The sequence below is a fragment of the Eschrichtius robustus genome, chromosome 6 (assembly GCF_028021215.1).
Source record: "Eschrichtius robustus isolate mEscRob2 chromosome 6, mEscRob2.pri, whole genome shotgun sequence".
Classification (NCBI taxonomy): Eukaryota; Metazoa; Chordata; class Mammalia; order Artiodactyla; family Eschrichtiidae; genus Eschrichtius; species Eschrichtius robustus.
This window is the reverse complement of record NC_090829.1, coordinates 79135958-79156140: the sequence shown is the minus strand read 5'-3', so window position 1 is coordinate 79156140 and position 20183 is coordinate 79135958. Positions and strand designations below refer to the sequence as shown.

The following is a 20183-nucleotide window of genomic DNA, read 5'->3' as shown; positions in this document are numbered from 1 at the left end:
CAGGAGGTTGTCTTTTCATTTTGTCATTAGTTTCCTTTGCTGTGCAAAACTTTTAAGTTTAATTAGGTCCCATTTATTTTTGCTTTTGCTTCTTTTGTCTTAGGAGACAGATCCAAAAAATATTACTACAATTTATGTCAAAGAGTGTTCTGCCTATGATCTCCTCTTGGAGTTTTATGGTTTCAGGTCTTACATTTCTGTCTTTAATCCATTTCGGGTTTATTTTTGTATATGGTATAAGGAAATGTTCTAATCTCATTCATTTACATGTAGCTGTCCAGTTTTCCCAGCCCCACTTATCGAAGTGTCTTTTCTCTATTATGTATTCTTGCCTCCTTTGTCATAATTGACCATAAGTGCATGGGTTTATTTCTGTCTCTTTATTCTTTTCCACTGATCTATGTGCCTGTTTTTGTGCCAGTATCATGGTGTTTTGTTTTGTTTTGTTTTTATAAATTTATTTTATTTATTTATTTTTGGCTGTGCTGGGTCTCTGCTGCTGCACGCGGGCTCTCTCTAGCTGCAGCGAGCCGGGGGCCACTCTTCGCTGTGGTGTGGGGGCTTCTCATTGCGGTGGCTTCTCTTTATTGCGGAGCGTGTGCTCCAGGCATGCGGGCTTCAGTAGTTGTGGCACGCAGGCTCTAGAGCGCAGGCTCAGCAGTTGTGGCACACACAGGCCCAGTTGCTCCGCGGCATGTGGGATCCTCCTAGACCAGGGCTCAAACCCGCATCCCCTGCACTGGCAGGCAGACTCCCAACCACTGTGCCACCAGGGAAGCCCTATCATGGTGTTTTGATTACTGTAGCTTTGTAGCAAAATCTGAAGTCAGGGAGTGTGAAACCTCCAGCTTTGTTCTCTTTTCTCAAGACTACTTTGGCAATTTCGGGTCTTTGTGGTTCCATACGAATTTGAGGGTTATTTGTTCTAGTTCTGTGAAAAATGTCATGAGTATTTTGATAGGGAAAGAGATATTTTTTTCATTTATCTGCTTGGTAGTAGCTAAAATAATTGTCAACATCCAGTACTGGTGAGGATATAAAGGGAAATAAATGTGTTCATACATTTTTGAAGAAGCATAAATTGACATTTTTTTGTAGAGGAATTTTTCCTGCAAAACACTTAGGACAGGGTCTAGCACAAAGAAACTACTATATAAGGTTTTGCTTTCATTATCATCCTTATTTGCCAATAACTATTAAATTAAAAGTGTGCCTATTCCTTACCTAGGAAGTCTAGAAATTTCTCTTATTGTGAAACTTGTACAGATAGATGCATAATTACATAGATATACCTATATCAGTCACATAAGAGTGCTCAATGTGGCGTTTTTTATACTAAGGAAAAAATGGAAAAATCCTAGGTGCACATCAAGAAGGGATTACAATACTATACATCCCTATTAAAAAAGAGCTAGTGCACATTTTAGTAACAAAGAATGATATCCAAATATATTATTAAGTAAAAAAGTTTTTACGTATTATACAATGTGTGTGAGTGTGTATGAACCATTTTTGAAAACAAAATGTGTATATAGTTGCAGATGCATAGACGAACTTGGAAGAATTATACTAAAATGTAAGCATTATCTTTGGGAGTTTGGATTATAGGAACCTTTCACTTTCTGTGGTGCAAATTGTTACTTGAATTTTTACAATGAACTTGTTATTTTTCAGATAATGATTATTTATTGAGAAGACAATATAATGTAAAAACAATGTTAATGTAAAACCACTCATAATCTCACCACCCTAATGCAACTATGTTAATTTCTGCCTATATTGTATATATTTTTAATATTTATTTATTTATTTGGTTACACTGGGTCTTAGTTGTGGCAGGCAGGCTCCTTAGTTGTGGCTCGCCAGCTCCTTAGTTGCGACTAAGCAACTCGCCAGCACATGGGCTCCTTAGTTGTGACAGGAGGGCTCCTTAGTTGCGTCTCCAGGTCTCCTTAGTTGCAACTTGCCGGCTCCTTAGTTGTGGCACATGGGCTCCTTAGTTGCAGCAGGCGGGCTCCTTAATTGCAGCTCATGGGCTCCTTAGTTGTGGCACATGGGCTCCTTAGTTGTGGCATGCGAACTCTTAGTTGCGGCATGCATGTGGAATCTAGTTCCCTGACCAGGGATTGAACCAGGCCCCCTGCATTGGGAGCACGGAGTCTTATCCACTGTGCCACCACGGAAGTCCCTGTATACTTTTTATGTTATGTAAAAATATGTTATATTTTATTTTTTGGGCAACGACTATGTGCCAAGTCTTCCTGTACATTATTTCAGTTTACCTTTAGAATTTTTCTTAAGAAATAGTTCAAACACATAGAAATTACAGAGAATAATGTAACAGATTATAAACCTACAACTTAGATTTAACATTTTACCACTTTGGTTTCAGTTTTTTAAAAAATTACAGAAGTTTCTTTCCTTTCCAACACATTCTCTTCCTTTTCCTGTCTATCTATGCACATGTCTGAATGTACTCTAAAGGATTTATATACTTTGCTATTCCTTGAAACAGTTTGTATGTGGTAGATTTTTCTAAATTTCTTTAATAACGATAGGTTTGTTCAGTTTCTATTTCTTCATTCAGTTTTGGTAATTCATATCTGTCTATTTCTTCGTTCAGTTTTGGTAATTCATATTTGTCTTGAAAATTATTAGTTTAATTCACATTTTCAAAATACTGGCATAATTTGTCCATATAAATCTCTACAGTGTCTGTAGTTATGGCACGTTTTTATTCCTAACACTGATTATTCATGCCCTTTCTCTCTTTTTCTTAACCAATATTTCTAGAATTTGATACATTTCATTAGGCTTCAGTGAACCAGCTTTTGGTCGTGGTGAGACATAATTAATGTGGTGACTAAGAATGACATCTTCAGAGTCAGACTACTCTCATTCAAATCCCAGCTGCATCACTTATCAGCTGGGTGGCCTAGGGAAATTTACTTAACCTCTTATTCTCTCTGTGTATGTTTTCTCATTTTTTAAATAGAGATAATAATTAGGATTATTGAGAGGATTAAATGCAATAAATATATATAAAGTACCTAAAGCAATTCCTGGCACTAGGAAGTATTCAAATATTAGCTATTATTTTAATTTTTATTGTTATCTTCTTTTTCCTTTTTTTACTCTTTCATTAATGTATGCTCTTTAAAAAAAATATATCCTTCTTTGACTTGCTTTGAGTTTGCTGTGTTGCTCTTATAATTGGATGCTTAGTTCATCTATATTGAATTTATCTTTTGTATCCATTTAAGAGTATAAATAGCTTTCTAGGTATCACTGCATCTAGTAAATGACTAACACTTCCATGGTAGTTAAATTCTAAAAATTTTTGTAATTTCAGTTCTTAGACAATAAATCATTTATAAGAATGTTTTGTGGTTTCCAAATATATGGAATTTAAGGAAAATATTGGGCAGGCTTCAAACAATGACAACATATTTTCTGCTCATAAATCTTCAATTTGTGTAGGGCTCAGTAGGGATAGTTCACAGCTGTTCTAGGAACAGCTGGTGTCAGCTGGACTGACTTGGGGTCTAGCAGCTGGAATCATTTGAAGACTCACTTATTCACATCTGCCAGTTGTTGCTGGCTTTTGGCTGAGACTTTGGGGGTGGTCAGCTGGAAAAGCTACACATTGCCTTTCCAGGTGGCCTGGGCTTCCTCACAACATAGTGGCTGGGTTCCAAGAATAAGTGTCGAGAAAGGGAGCGTGGAAGGGAGAAAGGATACAGAGGAGTGAGGTCAAAACTTTATCTTTTTAATTACACAGGCTCAGAAATCATGTAGGATCACTTGTGCGGGTGTGTTTCTGTGTGTATCTGACACAAAATCTTCATGTATTTGAAGTACAGTTTGCTAGGTTTTGACATATGTGTACATCCTAAAATTACAACCACAACCACAATCAGGGTAATGAACATATTTATCACTCTAAAAAGTTTCCTCCTCCTCCTTTGTAATCCCTCTCTCCCACTCCTTCCAACCCCATCCATTCCCAGGTAACTACTGATCTGCTTTATGTCATTATCATTAGTTTGCTTTTTCCAGAAATTTGTATCAGTGGAATCATATAATATGTCCTCATTTTTGCATAGATTTTTGCACTAAACATAATTATTTTAAGAATCATCCATTATTGAAGGTTGTATCAATAGCTCATTCCTTTTTATTGCTGAGCAGTAATCTACTTTATGGATATACAGGAATTTGTTTATCTGCTCAACCTGAAGATGGACATTTGGGTTGTTTCCAGTTTTTGGCTTTTACAAATAAAGCTGCTATGAACATAACATACAAGTCTTTGAAAAGACAAATGTTTTCTTTTCTCCATAGTAAATATGTAGGAGTGAAATAGCTGGATTGTATGATAGGTGTGTATTTAACTTTTTAAGCAACTGCCAAAATGTTTTCCAAAGTGGTTGTACTATTTTACATTCCTACCAGCAGTGTACATCTATATCAATGCTTGGATCCGTTTTAATGAGGTGTGTAGTGGTATCTTATTGTGGCCTAACTTTTTTTTAAAAATAAACTTTTAAAAATTTATTTTATTGAAGTATAGTTAATTTACAATGTTGTGTTAGTTTCTGGCATACAGCAAAGCGATTCAGCAGAAAAACCTGAGTGAACTTTTTGGCCAACCCAATGTATATAATAGTTTGCATCTGGTAATCCCAAACTCCCAATCCATCCCGCTCCACCCCCTCTCCCCCTTGGCAACCACAAGTCTGTTCTCTGTGTATATGAGTCTGTTTCTGTTTCATAGATAAGTTCATTTGTGTCATGTTTTAGATTCCACATGTAAGTAATATCATATGGTATTTGTCTTTCTCTTTCTGACTTACTTCACTTATATGATAATCTCTAGGTCCATCCATGTTGCTGCAAATGGCATTATTTCATTCTTTTTTATAGCTGAGTAGTATTCCATTGTGTGTGTATGTGTGTGTGTGTTTGTGTTTGTGTGTATACACACCACATCTTTTTTATCCATTCATCTATCAATAGACATTTAGGTGTTTCCATGCCTTGGCTATTGTAAATAGTGCTGCTGTGAACATAGGGGTGCTTGTATCTTTTTGAATTATGGTTTTGTCCGGATATATGCCCAGGAGTGGGATTGTTGGATCATATTCATTGTCACTTTAGTTTTCATTTCCCTAATGACTAATGATGTTGAGTATCTTTTCATGTCCTTATTTGCCATCATTATATTTTCTTCAGGCACAATGTCTATTCAAATCTTTTGCCCATTTAAAAAATTGGATTATTTATTTTCTTATTAGACTTCTAGGAATTCTTTATATATTTTGAATACAAGTTCTTCATCAGATACATGCCTTGCACATATTTTCTCCCAGTCTGTGGATTGTATTTTTTCATTCTCTTAACAATGTAATTTGAAGAGCCAAAGATTTTAATTTTGAATACATGCCTTTTACCCATTTTTTTCTGGATTCTCCTTTTGGTGTCATATTGAAATTTTTTGCCTAAACCAAGATCATAGTAACAAAGGTTTACTTTCATGTTTTCTTTTAGAAGTTTTATAGTTTTACATTTAGGCCCATGCTTCATTTTGAGTCAATTTTTGTATATGGTACATGGTATGTATCAAAGGTGGTTTTTTTGCATGTGGATATTGAATTATTCCAGCACCATTTGTTGTAAAGACTGTCTTTTCTCATATATTTGCACCTTTGTAAAAAACAAATCAGTTGTCCATATTGTGTGTGTCTATTTCTGGACTCTTTATTCTGATATGTTGATCTATTTGTTTATCTTTATGGCAACACCATATTGTGTTGATAATTGTAGCTTTATATAAGTCTTGAAACCAGGAAATTTTAGTCCTACAACTTTGTTCTTCTCTTACAAAGTTGTTTTGCATATTCTAGGACTCTTCCATTTTCACGTGAATTTTAGAATTAGCTTCTCAATTTCTTAAAGAGCCTGTTGAAATTTTTATTGGGATTGCATTGAATCCATAGATCAATTTGGGTAAAATTGGCATCTTAACAATACTGAGTCTTCTGACCCATGAACACAGTATCTCTCTCCATTTATTTAGATCTTTAATTTCTCTCAGAAATGCTTTATGGTTTTCAACATACAGGTCCTTCAAATATTTTGTCAGAATTATCTATAATTATTTAATTTTTTAATAATTATTTAATTTTCCGAAGCTATTATAAATGCTCTTGTTTATATGATTTTAATTTCTAATTGCTCATTGCTAGTACATAGAAATAAAGCCAATTTTTGCATATTGTCCCTGTATATTTAACCTTGCTAACCTCACTATTCTAGAGCTTTTTTGTAGATACCATCAGCTTTTCTACATAGACAATCACATTATCTGTAAATAATGACAATTTCACCTCTTCCTTTCCAATCTGGATGGCTTTTATTTCTTTTTCATGACTTACGGCACCAATTAGAACCTTCAATACAACGTTGACTAGAGGCGGTCAAAGTGGAAAACCTCTTGTTTCTGATGCTGGAGGGAAAATATTCAGTCCCTTACAATTATGTATGATTTCAGCTGTAAGCTTTTCCTAGATGTCCTTCATAAGGTTAACTTCTATTTCTATTTTGCTGAGTTTTTATCAAGAATCACTGTTGAAATTTCTGCTGTTTTGAGATGGCTTTTATTTTTCAGTTTTTAATATAGTGAATTGTATGGATTGATTTTTGGAAGTTTGTATTCCTTGGAAAACCCCACTTAATCATGATGTATTGTCCTTTTAATATAGGACATTTCTTAACCTCAGCAATAGTGGCATTTGGAGTTGGATGGTTCTTTGTCAGGGGCTGTTTTATGCATTGTAGGATGTTTAGCAGCATCTCTAGCTTCTACCCACTAGATGCTAGTATCACCACTTGCCCCCAGTTGTGACAACCAAAAATGTCTCCAGATTGCTGGATGTCTCCCTGGGTGACAAAATCATAGCTGGTTGAAAACCACTGTTATATATTATTAAATGTGATTTGGTAAAATTTTCTTTAAAAATTTTGTGTCTGTTCATAAGGGATATTTTTTTTTTCTGGTAATGTCTTTGTTGGATTTTGTATAAGTAATTCTGGCCCTAAGGAATGAATTGGAAAGTATTTCTTCCTTTTTAATTATACAGAAGCATTTGTATCAAACTGATATTATTTCTTCCTTAAATAACTGGTAGAATTCACTAGTGAAGTCATCTGTCACTGGTGATCTGTATGTAGGGTGTGGGGAGGGTTTTAACTACAACTTAGTTTTTTTTGGAAGATTTGTGGATATTCCGGTTATCTGTTTCTTCTTGAGTGAACTTTAGTAGTTTGTGCCTTTCAAGGAATTGATCCATTTCATCTAATTTATTGAGTTTGTGGACATAAAGAAGTTCACAGTGTTCCTTTCTATTCATTTAATGCTGTAAGATCTGTAGTGCTATCACCTCTTTCACTCCGGATATTAGTAATTTATATCTAGTATCTTTTTTTTCTTGATAAACCTGGTTGAGTTTGATCAACATTATTTATCTCAAGCAGTCAATTTATGTTTCATTTATTTTCACTTTTTTTTCTGTTTCTTGTTTTGTGCTTTTGCTATTTTTTTTCCTTCTGCTTACTTTAGTTTTAATTTGCTCTTCTTTCTCTAACTTCTTAAGGTACAGCTTAATTCATTTAATTGAGACTTCCTTTTTCCCCCCAGTATAATCATTTAATGTTTCAAATTTCTCTCCAAGCTGTGCTTTAGTTGTATCCCACAGATTTTGATAAGTTGTGTTTTTATTTTCATTCAATTAGAAGTATTTTCTGAAATCTTTTTGATTTCGTATTTGACCCATGGGTTTCTTAGAAGTGTGTTTAGTTCTCAACTACTTGAATATTATCTAGGTTCCATTTATAAATTTTAAATTATTTTGTTTTGATAGAGAACATACTCTGTGTCAGTTCAGTCTCTTAAAATGTATTGTGGAACAAGATGACATAGACTTATCTACTTCTGCTTCTCCCCACTAAGTAAAACTATAAACCCTGGAAATAATGCAAAAGAGAATCAAAGGAGAACTCTGAAAGATGGAAAGAGGAAGGTAATCTGGTTAGGGACCCAAGGAAGCACTAGAAGAACAGCTTATTCAGGGCATCTTATAACCTCCCCCTTCAGAAGATGACAATTCAGGCCCAGCATGTCCTGACTCCAGCTTAGTTACAGAAGGCGTCTCAGATAGGCTTATTCTTCCCCCAGATTGAAAGAGGTATCCAACAACAGCAGGCTAGTCAAGACAAACGTTTCTAACACAATACACAAACACACACAAACACACACACAAAATGGCAACTATGTGAGATTATGTGTTAATTAACTTGATTATGGTAATCATTTCACAATGTATATGTATATCAAAGCATCATGTTGTACACTTTTGATATGTGCAAGTTTTTTGCCAATTATACCTCAGTAAAACTGAAAAAATTCATCTCTATGTATTGTGTTGCATTACATATATTGGGGGAATAAGAAAAGAATTGGAGGATGGTTTCTAACAAAACAGATTTCAATTTTTACAATTTAAAACGTTCACATTCTTTTTTGTATTTTATTTGAGTTACATGGGTAATTAAGTATAATGGCATAAGTAAATATAGTATTTAAGTTTAGATATTGCCTATGTCTTTTACTTTTCATAATCCCAACATTGAATATAGCTCGGCTTGATAGCAGAGGAGCTTTTTATTTTATTTTTTGGGGCGTCCGTGAACTATGTGTATATGTTGTCCAGACATAGGACAGGGAGAAAGAAGGACTGCCAGAGAAGAGCTGGGAAAGAAAGGTTTGGGTTCAGGGATGCAATTTTTGCCAGAAAAGTTGACTTTAAAAAAATAAATATATTTATTTATTTATTTTGGCTGCATTGGGTCTTTGCTGCTCCGCGCAGGCTTTCTCTAGTTGGGGCGGTCGGGGGCTACTCTTCGTTGCAGTGCACAGGCTTCTCATTGCGGTGGCTTCTCTTGTTGCAGTGCGCAGACTTCAGTAGTTGTGGCACGCGGGCTCAGTAGTTGTGACTTGCAGGATCTAGAGAGCAGGCTTAGTAGTTGTGGCGCACGGGCTTAGTTGCTCCACGGCATGTGGGATCTTCCCGGACCAGGGCTTGAACCCGTGTCCCCTGCATTGGCAGGCGGATTCTTAACCACTGCACCACCAGGGAAGTCCTGACATTTTTTTTTAAACTCTTGGTTGGTTAGTAACAAAGACCACACTCACGCTCTAACAGTAGGTGAGTTGGTGTCAAAATCTAAAATGCCAGTTTCCAAGCAGAATTTTAAAACATATATGGTCACAAGAAAGTGTTAGGAGTGATTATTCCTGGAGAGTAGGATTAAAGGGACTTGAGGAGGGGGTAAGAGGGATTTTACTTTTCATTTTGTACTAGTAGAGGAGCTTTTTAAATAAAATGCTTTAAATCTGTAAATGTATGTTTAGTCTTACTTATTACCCTTCAAGTTTGTTAGAAACTGATACATTCAAATTTTATTATATTTATTTAATATTTATAGTTAATATTTATTTAAGCTATTAACTTCTGTTTTATTTTCAGAACTGAAGGCAGAAGCTAGTCTAATGGACCAGATGAGTAGTTGTGATAGTTCATCAGATTCCAAAAGTTCATCATCTTCAAGCAGTGAGGATAGTTCTAGTGATTCAGAAGATGAAGAGTGCAGATCCTCTCCTTCTGATCCAGGGAATTATGTCTCAAAACATCCTACCATGTCTACCATGCCACAGTGCAGGATTCCTGAGATAGTGGCCGGTCATAATAAACATCATGACAGCAATGGCCTTCTGATGAATACTTTAAGTAAGTATACATAAGCATGAGTAATTGGAAAAGTAAGAATTCACAGTGGAGCCATACTGATTATGGTCTAAAATTTGCATACAGAGAAAGACTTCTTTTTTATTCATTTGACAGTATTAACCATTACCTTCTTTTTTTTTAATTTATTTTTTTCTTATTTTACCTATTTACCTTACCTATTTTTTACATATCAGTGTATATATGTCAATCCCAATCTCCCAATTCATCCCACCAGCACCCCCCCCAGCACTTCCTCCCCTTGGTGTCCATATGTTTCTTCTCTAAATCTGTGTCTATTTCTGCCTTGCAAACTGGTTCATCTGTACCATTTTTCTAGATTCCACATATATGCGTTAATATATGATATTTGTTTTTCTCTTTCTGACTTACTACACTCTGTATGACAATCTCTAGTTCCATCCACGTCTCTACAAATGACCCAATTTCGTTCCTTTTTATGGCTGAGTAATATTCTATTGTATATATGTGCCACATCTTCTTTATCCATTCGTCTGTCAGTGGGCATTTAGGTTGCTTCCATGACCTGGCTATTGTAAATAGTGCTGCAATGAACATTGGGGTGCATATGTCATTTTGAATTATGGTTTTCTCTGGGAATATGCCCAGTAGTGGGATTGCTGGGTCATATGGTAATTCTATTTTTAGTTTTTTAAGGAACCTCCATACTGTTCTCCCTAGTGGCTGTATCAATTTACATTCCCACCAACAGTGCAAGAGGGTTCCCTTTTCTCCACACCCTCTCCAGCATTTGCTGTTTGTAGATTTTCTGATGATGCCCATTCTAACCAGTGTGAGGTGATATCTCATTGTAGTTTTGATTTGCATTTATCTGATAGTTAGTGATGTTGAGCAGCTTTTCATGTGCCTCTTGGCCATCTATATGTCTTCTTTGGAGAAATGTCTATTTAGGTCTTCTGCCCATTTTTGGATTGGGTTGTTATTCTAATATTGAGCTGCATGAACTGTTTATATATTTTGGAGATTAATCCTTTGTCCGTTGATTCGTTTGCAAATATTTTCTCCCATTCTGAGGGTTGTCTTTGCGTTTTCTTTATAGTTTCCTTTGCTGTGCAAAAGCTTTTAAGTTTCATTAGGTCCCATGTGTTTATTTTTGTTTTTCTTTCCATTACTCTAGGAGGTGGGTCAAAAAAGGTCTTGCTGTGATTTATATCAAAGAGTGTTCTGCCTATGTTTTCCTCTAAGAGTTTTATAGTGTCTGGTCTTACATTTAGGTCTTTAATCCATTTTGAGTTTATTTTTGTGTATGGTGTTAGGGAGTGTTCTAATTTCATTCTTTTACATGCAGCTGCCCAGTTTTCCCAGCCACTTATTGAAGAGGCTGTCTTTTCTCTATTGTATATCCTTGCCTCCTTTGTCATAGATTAGTTGACCATAGGTGCATGGGTTTATCTCTGGGCTTTCTATCCTGTTCCATTGATCTATCTTCCTGTTTTTGTGCCAGTACCATATTGTATTGATTACTGTAGCTTTGTAGTATAGTCTGAAGTCAGGGAGTCTGATTCCTCCAGCTCCGTTTTTTTCCCTCAAGACTGCTTTGGCTATTCGGGGTCTTTTGTGTCTCCATACAAATTTTAAGATTTTTTGTTCTAGTTCTGTAAAGAATGCCACTGGTAATTTGATAGGGATTGCACTGAATCTGTAGATTGCTTTGGGTAGTATAGTCATTTTCATAATATTGATTCTTCCAATCCAAGAACATGGTATATCTCTCCATCTGTTTGTGTCATCTTTGATTGCTTTCATCAGTGTCTTATAGTTTTCTGAGTACAGGTCTTTTACTTCCCTAGGTAGGTTTATTCCTAGGTATTTTATTCTTTTTGTTGCAGTGGTAAATGGGAGTGTTTCCTTAATTTCTCTTTCACATTTTTCATCATTAGTGTATAGGAATGCAAGAGATTTCTGTACATTAATTTTGTATCCTGCAACTTTACCAAATTCATTGATTAGTTCTAGTAGTTTTCTGGTGGCATCTTTAGGATTCTCTGTGTATAGTATCATGTCATCTGCAAACAGTGACAGCTTTACTTCTTCTTTTCCAATTTGTGTTCCTTTTGTATTCAAACTTTCAGTTTTGTGTTCAAAAGTTTCAGTTTTTCACCATTGAGGACAATGTTGGCTGTGGGTTTGTCATATATGGCCTTTATTACGTTGAGGAAAGTTCCCTCTATGCCTACTTTCTGCAGGGCTTTTATCATAAATGGGTGTTGAATTTTGTCGAAAGCTTTCTCTGCATCTATTGAGATGATCATATGGTTTTTCTCCTTCAATTTGTTAATATGATGTATCACGTTGATTGATTTGCCTATATTGAAGAATCCTTGCATTCCTGGAATAAACCCCACTTGATCATGGTGTATAATCCTTTTAATGTGCTGTTGGATTCTGTTTGCTAGTATTTTGTTGAGGATTTTTGCATCTATGTTCATCAGTGATATTGGCCTGTAGTTTTCTTTCTTTGTGACATCTTTGTCTGGTTTTGGTATCAGGGTGATCGTGGCCTCGTAGAATGAGTTGGGGAGTGTTCCTCCCTCTGCAATATTTTGGAAGAGTTTGAGAAGGATAGGTGTTAGCTCTTCTCTAAATGTTTGATAGAATTCGCCTGTGAAGCCATCTGGTCCTGGGCTTTTGTTTGTTGGAAGATTTTTAATCACAGTTTCAATTTCAGTGCTTGTGATTGGTCTGTTCATATTTTCTATTTCTTCCTGGTTCAGTCTCGGCAGGTTGTGCATTTCTAAGAATCTGTCCATTTCTTCCAGGTTGTCCATTTTATTGGCATAGAGTTGCTTGTAGTAATCTCTCATGATCGTTTGTATTTCTGCAGTGTCAGTGGTTACTTCTCCTTTTTCATTTCTAATTCTATTGAATTGAGTCTTCTCCCTTTTTCTCTTGATGAGTCTGGCTAATGGTTTATCAATTTTGTTTATCTTCTCAAAGAACCAGCTTTTAGTTTCATTGATTTTTGCTATTGTTTCCTTCATTTCTTTTTCATTTATTTCTGATCTGATCTTTATGATTTCTTTCCTTCTGCTAGCTTTGGGGTTTTTTTGCTCTTCTTTCTCTAATTGCTTTAGGTGCAAGGTTAGGTTGTTTATTCAAGATGTTTCTTGTTTCTTGATGTAGGCTTGTATTGCTATAAACTTCCCTCTTAGCACTGCTTCTGCTGCATCCCATAGGTTTTGGGTCATCGTGTCTCCATTGTCATTTGTTTCTAGGTATTTTTTGATTTCCCCATTGATTTCTTCAGTGATCACTTCGTTATTAAGTAGTGTATTGTGTAGCCTCCATGTGTTTGTATTTTTTACAGATCTTTTCCTGTAATTGATATCTAGTCTCATAGCGTTGTGGTCGGAAAAGATACTTGATACGATTTCAATTTTCTTAAATTTACCAAGGCTTGATTTGTGACCCAAGATATAATCTATCCTGGAGAATGTTCCATGAGCACTTGAGAAAAATGTGTATTCTGTTGTTTTTGGGTGGAATGTCCTATAAATATCAATTAAGTCCATCTTGTTTAATGTATCATTTAAAGCTTGTGTTTCCTTATTTATTTTCATTTTGGATGATCTGTCTGGACAGTTTTTATCATAAATGGGTGTTGAATTTTGTCAAAACCTTTTTCTGCATCTACTGTGATGATCATATGGTTTTTATTCTTCAATTTGTTAATATGGTGTATCACATTGATTGATTTGCATATACTGAAGAATCCTTGCATCCCTGGGATAAACCACACTTGATCATGGTGTATGATGCTTTTAATGTGTTGTTGGGTTCTGTTTGCTAGTATTTTGTTGAAGATTTTTGCGTCTATATTCATCAGTGATATTGGTCTGTAATTTTCTTTTTTTTGTAGTATCTTTGTCTGTTTTTGGTATCAGGGTGATGGTGGCCTTGTAGAATGAATTTGGGAGTGTTCCTTCCTCTGCAATTTTTTTGGAAGAGTTTGAGAAGGATGGGTGTTAGCTCTTCTCTAAATTGTTTGATAGAATTCACCTGTGAAGCCATCTGGTCCTGGACTTTTGTTTGTTGGAAGACTTTTAATCACAGTTTCAATTTCATTACTTGTGATTGGTCTGTTCATAGTTTCTATTTCTTCCTAGTTCAGTCTAGGAAGGTTATACCTTTCTAAGAATTTGTCCATTTCTTCCAGGTTGTCCATTTTATTGGCATAGAGTTGCTTGTAGTAGTCTCGTATGAGGCTTTGTATTTCTGCGGTGTCCATTGTAACTTCTTCTTTTTCATTTCTAATTGTATTGATTTGAGTCCTCTCTCTCTTTTTCTTGATGAGTCTGGCTAAAAGTTTATCAGTTTTGTTTATCTTTTCAAAGAACCAGCTTTTAGTTTTATTGATCTTTGCTATTGTTTTCTTTGTTTCTATTTCATTTATTTCCGCTCTGATCTTTATGATTTCTTTCCTTGTACTAACTCTGGGTTTTATTTGTTCTTCTTTCTCTAGTTCCTTTAGGTGTAAGGTTAGATTGTTTATTTGAGATTTTTCTTGTTTCTTGAGGTAGGATTGTATTGCTGTAAACTTCCCTCTTAGAACTGCTTTTGCTGCATCCCATAGGTTTTGGATCATCGTGTTTTCATTGTTATTTGTCTCTAGATATTTCTTGATGTCCTCTTTGATTTCTTCAGTGATCTCTTGGTTATTTAGTAACGTATTGTTTAGCCTCCATGAGTTTGTGTTTTTTACATTTTTTTCCCTGTGATTGATTTCTAATCTCATAGTGTTGTGGTCAGAAAAGACGCTTTGTTATGATTTCAATTTTCTTAAATTTACCGAGGCTTGTCTTTTGACCCAAGATGTCATCTATCCTGGAGAATGTTCCATGTGCACTTGAGAAGAAAGTGTAATCTGCTGTTTTGGATGGAATGTCCTATAAATATCAATTAAATCTATCTGGTCTATTGTGTCATTTAAAGCTTGTGTTTCCTTATTAATTTTCTGTCTGGAGGATCTGTCCATTGGTGTAAGTGAGGTGTTAAAGTCCCCCACTATTATTGTGTTACTGTCGATTTTCTCTTTTATAGCTGTTAGCAGTTGCCATATGTATTGAGGTGCTCCTATGTTGGGTGTATATATATTTATAATTGTTATATCTTCTTCTTGGATTGATCCCTTGATCATTATGTAGTGTCCTTCCTTGTCTCTTGTAACATTCTTTGTTTGAAAGTCTATTTTATCTGATATGAGTATTGCTACTACACCTTTCTCTTGATTTCCATTTGCATGGAATATCTTTTTCCATCCCCTCACTTTCAGTCTGTATGTGTCCCTAGGTCTAAAGTGGGTCTCTTGTAGACAGCATATATACAGGTCTTGTTTTCGTATCCATTCAGTGAGCCTGTGTCTTTTGGTTGGAGCATTTAATCCATTCACGTTTAAGGTAATTATCAATATGTATGTTCCTATTACCATTTTCTTCATGGTTATGGGTTTGTTTTTTGTTTTTGTTTTTGTTTTAATAAATTTATTTATTTTATTTATTTATTTTTGGCTGTGTTGGGTCTTCGTTGCTGTGTGTGGGCTTTCTCTAGTTGCGGCGAGCGGGGGCTACTCTTAGTTGCGGTGGGCGGACTTCTCACTGCGGTGGCTTCCATTGCTGCGGAGCACGGGCTCTAGGCACGCGGGCTTCAGTAGTTGTGGCTCGCCGGCTCTAGAGTGCAGGCTCAGTAGTTGTGGTGCACGGGCTTAGTTGCTCCGTGGCATGTGGGATCTTCCCAGACCAGGGCTTGAACCCGTGTCCCCTGCATTGGCAGGAGGATTCTTAACCACTGTGCCACCAGGGAAGTCCTATGGGTTTGTTTTTGTGCATCCTTTTCTTCTCTTGTTTCCCACTTAGAAAAGTTCCTTTAGCATTTGTTGTAGACCTGGTTTGGTGGTGCTGAATTCTGTTAGTGTTTGCTTGTCTATAAACCTTTTGATTTCTGTGTCAAATCTGAATGATATCCTTGCCTGGTAAAGTAATCTTGGTTGTAGTTTCTTTCCTTTCATCACTTTAAATATATCATGCTACTCCCTTCTAGCTAGTAGAGTTTCTGCTGAGAAATCAGCTGTTAACCTTATGGGAGTTCCCTTGTATGTTATTGTAGTTTTTCCCTTGTTGCTTTCAGTAATTTTTCTTTGTCTTTAATTTTTGTCATTTTGATTACTCTGTGTCTCGGTGTATTTCTCCTTGGGTTTATCCTGCCTGGGACTCTCTGCACTTCCTGGACTTCGGTGGCTATTTCCTTTCCCATGTTAGGGAAGGTTTCAACTATAATCTCTTCAGATATTCTCTCGAGTCCTTTCTCTCTCTTGTCTCCTTCTGGGACCCCTATAATGTGAATGTTGTTGCGTTTAATGTTGTCCCAGAAGTTTCTTAGGCTGTGTTCATTTCTTTTCATTCTTTTTTCTTTATTTTGTTCCGCAGCTGTGAATTCCACCATTTTGTCCTCCAGGTCACTTATCCATTCTTCTGCCTCAGTTATTCTGCTATTGATTCCTTCTAGTGGATTTTTCATTTCAGTTATAGTATTGTTCATCTCTGTTTATTTGTTCTTTAATTTTTCTAGGTGCTTGTTCTTTAATTCTTCTAGGTCTTTGTCAAACATTTCTTGCATCTTCTTGATCTTTGCCTCCATTCTTTTTCCAGGGTCCTGGATCATCTTCACTATCATTATTCTGAATTCTTTTTCTGGAAGGTTGCCTATCTCCACTTCATTTAGTTGTTTTTCTGGGGTTTTATCTTGTTCCTTTTTCTGGTACATAGTCCTCTTCCTTTTCATTTTGTCTATCTTTCTGTGAATGTGGTTTTCGTTCCACAGGCTGCAGAATTGTCATTCTTCTTGCTTCTGCTGTCTGCCATCTCAACCATTACCTTCTTATTGAATTATTCATTTCCTTTTGACTCTGTAACATAACGTCCTATTGGCTTTTCTCCTACCTTTCTAGGTACTTTTCTGTCTCTTCTTTGCTAGTTTATAAGCTTTTACTCAGTCATTAGAGCTGGGGTTCTGCAAGGCTTAATTCTAGGTCCTTTTTTTGTTTTATTCTATATTCTTTCTGCAGATAATCTCCATATTTCTGTTGCAGTCAGTACTTACATATAGATAACTTGTAAATTTGCATCTCTGACCCATACCTCTGAGTTCTAGACACATAAGTCCAACACATCTCATATTAAAAGGCATTTCAAATTCACCCTGTCCAAAACCAATTTATAATCTTTCACTATGTTTCTTCCTAGTGAAAGGCAGGAATCATCTAATTATGCGAACCAGAAGTGATTGTATTCTAGGGTTGAGTTTCTCTCCCTCTTTACAGTATAGTCAATCCTTCACCTTCACCAAGTCCTGTTTATATTACCTTCTTAATCTCAAAGTCATCTACTTTTCTGCATCTCCACCACTATCACTCTAGTTAAACTTACCATTATTTCTTGCTTTAACAATGCAATGACTTTCTAACTGGTTCACCACTTATCTACTCAAACCCATTTTTGATCTACTAAGTACATTGCGGCCATATTGATCTTTTCATAATTCAAGTATTATTTGTCTCTCCTACTTTAAACTTTACAATAGCTTATAATTTCTTTTAGGATAGAGACAAAACATTTTAACGTAAGAGTCTTGCCCTTTCTGTTCTAGCAACATTTTCCTTCTTTTTGTCACCATACTCAAATACTTTTGCCTACCTCAGGGACTATACCCGTACTGTCCATTCAGCTAGAAATAGTTCTTTCTTTTCATGTAGTTAACCTTTTTCTCCTTTAGATTGTAGTTTTATATATACTTTATCAAGAAAGCCTTTCTTGACCTTTATGAAAAGATGAAATCCCCCTTGTTATAGACCTTCAGAGCAATATCTTCTTTATATCAATTATCATTTATAAATTTATATTTATTTGATTTGTTCTCTTCTAAAGTATAAGCTCCAGGAGGGCAGTGATCTTGCTTATTTTGCTTATCACTGAATACTAGCACCTGGCACAGTACCTGATACGTAGTAGATGCTCAGTAAATTCTTTTTGATAAAGGCATGCAGGTTGATACTCTCTGGGGGAGAATGGGACTTTCTGTATATTTAAAACTAATCTCACTGTGTTAATTTTAACGGTAAAGTAAATATCTAGGAAAGACCGACTTGCTCTAACTTAATAACAGAAGTAAATAAGGGAGGAGCCAAGCATGGGTGGTAGAGTAAAACTGTGGTTGTCATTATGGTAGTGTAAAACTATGTGTTAATTAGGGACTAGGAAAGGTCTTTTGAACGTCCAGTTATTTATGTATTTAGTGCTATTGTTTATAACTTGAGAAGTGAAATTATAGCATCTGATTTCTTGAATGGCCAAATAATGACAAATACTAGGAGGATAAACAGTAATGAATTTGTATGCCCATAATAATATACCTTCACAATGTATGTAACTACATATTTAAAAATGTAGTTACGTATGTGTATTTGTATATATAAAACAAAAATTGACAGAAGTAGGGGAAATTGACAAGTCTATTGTAATGGTAGCTTTAATGTATCTGTAATCAAGGATACAGAATTTAGTAAGGGTATAAAATCTTTGAACAACACAATTAACATGCCCTTTTTTTTAATATAATAAATTCTATCTTTTTTCTTTTTTTTTTTGGTCCACAGCACAGTGTCATTTATGTAAATTAAAATTGGTCATAGGAAGCAATTTATTTTTTGCAAGAGCACAAACAAATGGAAGGAACTACACTGTGATACTTTTCTAGGGATGCTAGGAAATATCACGAACTAGGTGATTTAAAACAACAGAAATGTATTCTCTCACAGTTCTGGAGTCCAGGAGTTAAAATGAAAGTGTCAGAAGGGTTGATTTCTTCTGGAGGATCTGAAAAAGAATCTGTTTTGTGACTCTCCTAGCTTCTGGTGGTTGCTGGCAATCCTTGGTGTTCCTTGGCTTGTAGACACAGTGCTCCAAACTTGATCTCTGTCTTCCTTCTCTGTGTATCTGTGTTCACATTTATTTTTTCTTTTTTATACCTTTTTTAAAATTTATTTTTATTGCAGTATAGTTGAATTACAATGTTGTGTTAATTACTGCTATACAGCAAAGTGACTCAGTTATATATATACATTTATTTATATACATTCTTTTTCATATTCTTTTCCATTATCACAGGATATTGAATATAGTTCCCTGTTCTATACAGTAGGACCTTGTTGTTTACCCATTCTATATATACCAGTTTCCATCTGCTAATCCCAAACTCCCAATCCAACCCTCTTCTACCACCCTCCCCCTTGGCAGCCACCAGTCTATTCTCTGTACCTGACTCTGTTTCTGTTTCATAGATAGGTTCATTTGTGTCATCTTTTAGATTCCACATATAAGTGATATCATATGGTATTTGTCTTTCTCTTTCTGACTTACTTCACTTAGTATGATAATCTCTAGTTGCTTCCATGTTGCTGCAAATGGCATTATTTCGTTCTTTTCTATGGCTGAGTAGTATTCCATTGTATATATGTATATATGTACCACATCTTCTTTATCCATTCATCTGTAGATGGGCATTTAGGTTGTTTCCATGTCTTGGCTATTGTGAATAGTGCTGCTATGAACACAGGGGTGCATGCATCTTTTTGAATTATAGTTTTGTCTGGATATATGCCCAGGAGTGGGATTGCTGGATCATATGGTAATTATATTTTTAGTTTTCTGATGAACCTCCATACTGTTTTCCACAGTAGCTATACCAACTTACATTCCCACCAACAGTGTAGAAGGGTTCCCTTTTCTCCACACCTTCTCCAGCATTTTTTATTTGTAGACTTTTTAGTGATGGCCATTCTGACCAGTGAGAAGTGGTACCTCATTGTAGTTTTGATTTGCATTTCTCTAATAATTAGTGGTGTTGAGCATCTTTTCATGTGCCTATTAGCCATCTGTATTTCTTCTTTGGAGAAATGTCTCTTTAGGTCTTCTGCCCATTTTTCGATTGGGTTGTTTGTCTTTTTGTTGTCAAGTTGTATGAGCTGTTTGTATGTTTTAGAGATTAAGCCCTTGCCAGTCGTATGAGCTGTTTGTATATTTTGGAAATTAAGCCCTCGTCAGTTGCATCACTTGCAAATATTTTCTCCCATTCTGTAGGTTGTCTTTTTGTTTTGTTTATGGTTTCTTTTGCTGTGCAAAAGCTTGTAAGTTTGATTAGCTCCCATTTGTTTTTGTTTTTATTTTTATTTCTATTGCTTGGGAGGCTGAACATGCCCATTCTAACAGTAAATACGTAGAATCTTACAATCTAAAAATGAGAAGC

General features: G+C 35.6%; 1 protein-coding gene across 1 annotated transcript in view; it reads left to right on the top strand.

Moving 5' to 3' along the window:
* The window catches only part of EAF2 (ELL associated factor 2), a 50887-nt gene that overhangs the window by 24958 nt on the left and 5746 nt on the right, over positions 1-20183 (top strand). The window contains exon 5 of the mRNA XM_068545513.1: positions 9588-9848. Coding sequence (XP_068401614.1) covers positions 9588-9848 — 261 coding nt within the window. The remainder of the gene's footprint in view (positions 1-9587; positions 9849-20183) is intronic.